Source organism: Lactuca serriola, chromosome 6 (genome assembly GCF_051521515.1).
Source record: "Lactuca serriola cultivar US96UC23 chromosome 6, Lser_US96UC23_V15, whole genome shotgun sequence".
NCBI lineage: Eukaryota > Viridiplantae > Streptophyta > Magnoliopsida > Asterales > Asteraceae > Lactuca > Lactuca serriola.
This window is the reverse complement of record NC_136413.1, coordinates 4,279,814-4,283,284: the sequence shown is the minus strand read 5'-3', so window position 1 is coordinate 4,283,284 and position 3,471 is coordinate 4,279,814. Positions and strand designations below refer to the sequence as shown.

Sequence of the window (3,471 nt, the reverse complement as noted above, 5' to 3'; positions counted from 1 at the left end):
GACCTAAATCAGAGAGGATCTCAAAGAGATGACCTCCTGCCCAAGCTAATGCCGAAGCCTCAAAATAAAAATGCAAAATACCGAATGAATCCCACTACTGCTATGACTCATGTTATTTAACCTAACAAACGATGATTCTAGAGTGACGTGTAAAACATAAAGTAATAAACATTACAACCAGGTCCCTCCATGTTTGCCCTATGTTAATATTTGACCTGTTCTCTATCAGAGCATGTGTTAAAATATTGTCACATAATGTTTTTATAGAAATGTAAGCATAATATGATGATATGGAGTGGTGATGTGGTTAAAAGGTAAACATTTTTTAAAAAAATCAAATAAATTTTTATTTGACTATTTAAATAAAATAAATTATAAAAAATGGACAAGTTGTTAAAGATAAAGTTACAAACATTTAAAGCAGAATTAATCTAATAGAACCACTTGTTTTCTCTTTCCTCTCGTCAAGGAAATAGCGAGATAATTATAGCACATGTCCTTAAGTAGCCAAGAGGAGTGGTAAGGAGTTTTTAATGAAGGCTTAGTGAAGTGAGCCTAAGATGATGTTTCAATTTTGGTTGGTTTTTCATTCATAGGACAATGTACCTTATTGAAGTATATTAATAGGGCCGACAAACCCTTTATGACGGGCTTGATGTCTATTTCCTGTAGTTGTTGCGAATGTACTTGCGAACCGAAAGATATTTAAAAAGAAAAAGAAATTTTAGTTGTTTTTTTAATATTCGCACAAATGAGTTAATGCCTTTAAATTTAGAAAGGGGCTTATTTTGTTTTGAACAACAAATCTAATTTATCATTAATTGTTTCTTTAAGCCCTCGACCTTAAGGAGGGAGGGCAACACGGATGAAAGAGTTTTATTACATTGGGAAATATGGCTTAAAAGCTATAAGAGAAACTAGAGAAAGGCAAGAAGCTCAGGGTCACTTTGAATAATCTCCATGTCTTGCTTTCCCAAACACACGAATGCTTCAATACCATCTCCGTTTGGAGAATCCATCAGAATAAAGCTATTCTTCCTTAGATCTCCGGCAATGGCTACTTTTATTGGCTTTCCCCACCCAAAATCAATCTCATATGCAGGATACCTACACAAGCTTGTACAAATATAGCTGACACTAAGTTTTCTTTGGTGCTCTTCTAAAGCAGGTTTCGAACACATTTGCGAAATCAGACCAAAGGTGGTTGCAATATTCGGTAGACTTTGGAATTCCATCTTTTTCATCTTGAACTCACCGATGAATGTCTCTGGCTTCATTTCACTTTCGTTATTTGTTACAATATCACCTATCATGAAGAGATTTCCCATGCTGTTTTCAGGCAATGGCTCCATCATTTTACTTCTTATGTTCGTTAAATGACTAACACCAGTCGGTTTGAAAGAGCCTGAAGTATTATTTTTCATAGCTGCTTTCACAGCACACTTATAAAGTAGCCAATTCAAAACTTCAACACGGGTAGGGTTCGTGATGGGATTTCCAGATTCTGCAGTCATGGTTTTCACCTTGAGTTTCAGGTCGTTTATCTTTGAATTTGGAAACATGAAACTCTTAGTGACACAGTCGTTCGATCTTTCAAGGGACAATCCTTCATAATTTATGTTCATGTATTCAAGCGATATAAACAGAGGGTCGATTATGGGAGATTCATGTTTCTCCACTCCGGAGCAAAACCTTGTCATTTTAGCCCAATCATTTATTAAAGTGGCCAAACTGCATGCGTCTGCTATTTTATGGGACAACGACACTGCCACTGCTACTCCTCCACATTCAAAATGGTTGACCTGAACTGCTAGTGGTGTCACTTTGTCACTTTCAAGATCATCATCATCTCCACGGTTTGACTTGTCATTTACTAGACCATGTGGAAAGAACTGGTCAAGATCTTCATGCTGCGAGTTCTGAAGGAAATCCGATAGTGTTCTATCGACAGATGCTTCAAGAAACTCAGCTCCTTCATCGTTGCAATCAACACATGCTGGTGCAACTTTTGCATGCCTACCAGCAAAAGGGTAATACTTTGTTAATGTTTGAGATAATGAGTTCTTCAAGTCAATCGTTTTATCATGAGAAGTACGATCAATGCCGGTGTTTGGGTAGAAGGTAACCATCGGCATAAATGTGTTGACAGACATCTGATCAAGCAACGAAAGATTGTAAGTTTTGAGGTGAGATGGGGTCGGAGAAGAGGGTTTGATGATTTCTTTAGAGACGATTGTGTGAAGCTGCCTTCTACCAAATCTTATCAGGCTGCTTATCATCGTCATCTTTGTGAAAAGTAAAGGGTTTTTGATGATATTATCCTTGTAAATTATCATGCCATATATAGCCATATTGAGGGCGGATCTAGGATGACCGAAATATTTTTTTTTAGGATTGAAAGTTTGATTTTGCCACCATAAATTCTTGAAAAAAATATAAAGAACTATATAGCTTTAGATGCGACCGATTGCGGAGGCCGTAAAAGAAGATTCAATAGAGAAAAGTGACGAAAAGACAGAAAATTGAAAACAAGAAAACTCTGCGGATTGGAATCTACCGCCGCTTGATCTCTTGAGAATACTACATGTTAAAATGCAAGCTGATGCATAAGAAAATGATATGTCTTCGTTGATGTTTGTGAATTCATTAAGGGTACTTGGAGTGGACTCGGCATCCCCTCCGCATGAGTTGAGTTCGGCAAGCACACTGCTTAACTCGTCTTTGTAGGGGAGAGAGACTATTCATTTTACAAAAAAAAAAAAAAAATTATTATCACTTTTAAAAAAATATTCATTTTTTTTTACCAAAAATTCAAGTTTTTTACAAATTTTCAACCAAAATAAATACAAACATTTATCTTCTTTTCTGCCACACTCAAAACTTCAATATTAAGGATGAGCATTAGAACCCACCGGAACCCGAAACAGAACCAGAACCGAATTTAATAAAACGGTTCGGCTAGCACTTATCTACTTATACAAAAACCAGTCCCGGTTTGGTTTCACAAAAAACTGGTTAAAAACCGAAATCGGTTTTTAAAATTCAGACACTGACTCATATGAAGTCAAAATTATTTTATTTTTTCCAACATGTAAATTAGGTGCTATTTGTTTTTTCGAAGCAAAAATTTATGAAGTCTGCAGAGCATCTGCAACCTTCTGCAGCAGAAGAGGTGGAACAAATGTTTGCACCCTATAATAAAAAGCATGTTCGTTTTTTAACATCTACAGACTGCTGCAGTTGAAATTTAAATAAACTAATTTTATAAACAGAAAGTAGTTCTCAACACCGAAATTTTAATAATTCTAGGCTTCAAACATTGAAAGAATACTACAAATAATATGTGAAAAAACAAAATATAAGAAATTTAAAAAAAAAATCTAAAAACATGTAAAAAAGTTATCAATTTTATTCTAGAAAAAAAAAAACTAATTTTAAAAAACATAAAAAAGGAGAATAAAAAATTTAGAA

The 3,471-nt window shown here is 34.9% G+C and overlaps 1 protein-coding gene across 1 annotated transcript; it reads right to left on the bottom strand.

Moving 5' to 3' along the window:
* Positions 1-917: 917 nt before the first annotated feature.
* LOC145058123 (akuammiline synthase 1-like) lies at positions 918-2,285 on the bottom strand. The gene has a single exon (XM_079006040.1). It carries the CDS (start codon positions 2,283-2,285, stop codon positions 918-920), a length of 1,368 nt encoding a protein of 455 aa, XP_078862166.1.
* Positions 2,286-3,471: the final 1,186 nt, after the last annotated feature.

Bases quoted from the DNA above. Each gene is read 5' to 3' on its own strand.
- LOC145058123 (XM_079006040.1), bottom strand. From the start codon at position 2,285: ATGACGATGATAAGCAGCCTGATAAGATTTGGTAGAAGGCAGCTTCAC.